The sequence below is a fragment of the Saprolegnia parasitica genome, assembly GCF_000151545.1.
Source record: "Saprolegnia parasitica CBS 223.65 unplaced genomic scaffold supercont2.486, whole genome shotgun sequence".
NCBI lineage: Eukaryota > Oomycota > Saprolegniomycetes > Saprolegniales > Saprolegniaceae > Saprolegnia > Saprolegnia parasitica.
The window spans coordinates 43,236-43,894 of NW_012156880.1; the positions used below are offsets into that span (position 1 = coordinate 43,236).

At 53.6% G+C, this 659-nt stretch overlaps 1 protein-coding gene across 1 annotated transcript; it reads left to right on the top strand.

Moving 5' to 3' along the window:
* Positions 1-325: 325 nt before the first annotated feature.
* Positions 326-556, top strand: SPRG_15534 (hypothetical protein; the record flags this gene model as incomplete). Its single annotated transcript, XM_012356500.1, has 1 exon — positions 326-556. A coding segment is annotated over one exon (231 nt), but the record flags the coding sequence as incomplete, so codon positions are not given.
* Between the last annotated feature and the right edge of the window lie 103 nt (positions 557-659).

A 659-nucleotide genomic window follows, 5' to 3' on the forward strand; every position in this document is an offset into this window, starting at 1 on the left:
GAGTGTATTTTGTGATCCCTTCCTAGAACTGTACTCTACGATAAAATCCTCTCACAATATAAAGCATTGTACAGAATCTAGTTGAACCCTCGATAGTGATAGCCCATAAATTCGCGGAAAGTATTGGAACGCGTTATGCACCTGCAGCGGGACTTTTCTGGATTGCGCAATCGAGTGAATTGCACGAACGAGTGAATTGCGCAAACGAGTGAGTCGTGATTACAATTGTATTTTGATGCGCAGTATTTTGATGTGCTGTATTTTGAATGTGCGAACACACGAGAGAGCATGGCACTCGCCATTTTGACAAGCCATGTCACCCTGCATGCCACCGACGGAGGCGCCAAAGCGCCGCAACTGGACGGCCGACGACGACCTCATCCTGCTTCGGCAGGTGGGCCTCGCGCCCCCGTTCCTCGCCGATGAAATCATGCCGGGTTGGGACGTGATCGCTACGGCCCTCGGCGAGTGTGAAGACTTCGATCGCGTCGTCGATGGCAAGAAGGTGCAAAGCCGTTTCAACCTCCTTATCGAGAAGCACCGTAAGGCCAACAAGGTATCTGTGACTCTGAAACCGTCGAACGTCGCACGATTGGCGTCGAAGTGCGAGAGGAGCTCGCTGCGGCGGAGGAGCGTCGTGTCGTGGCGGCGGCCTTCGC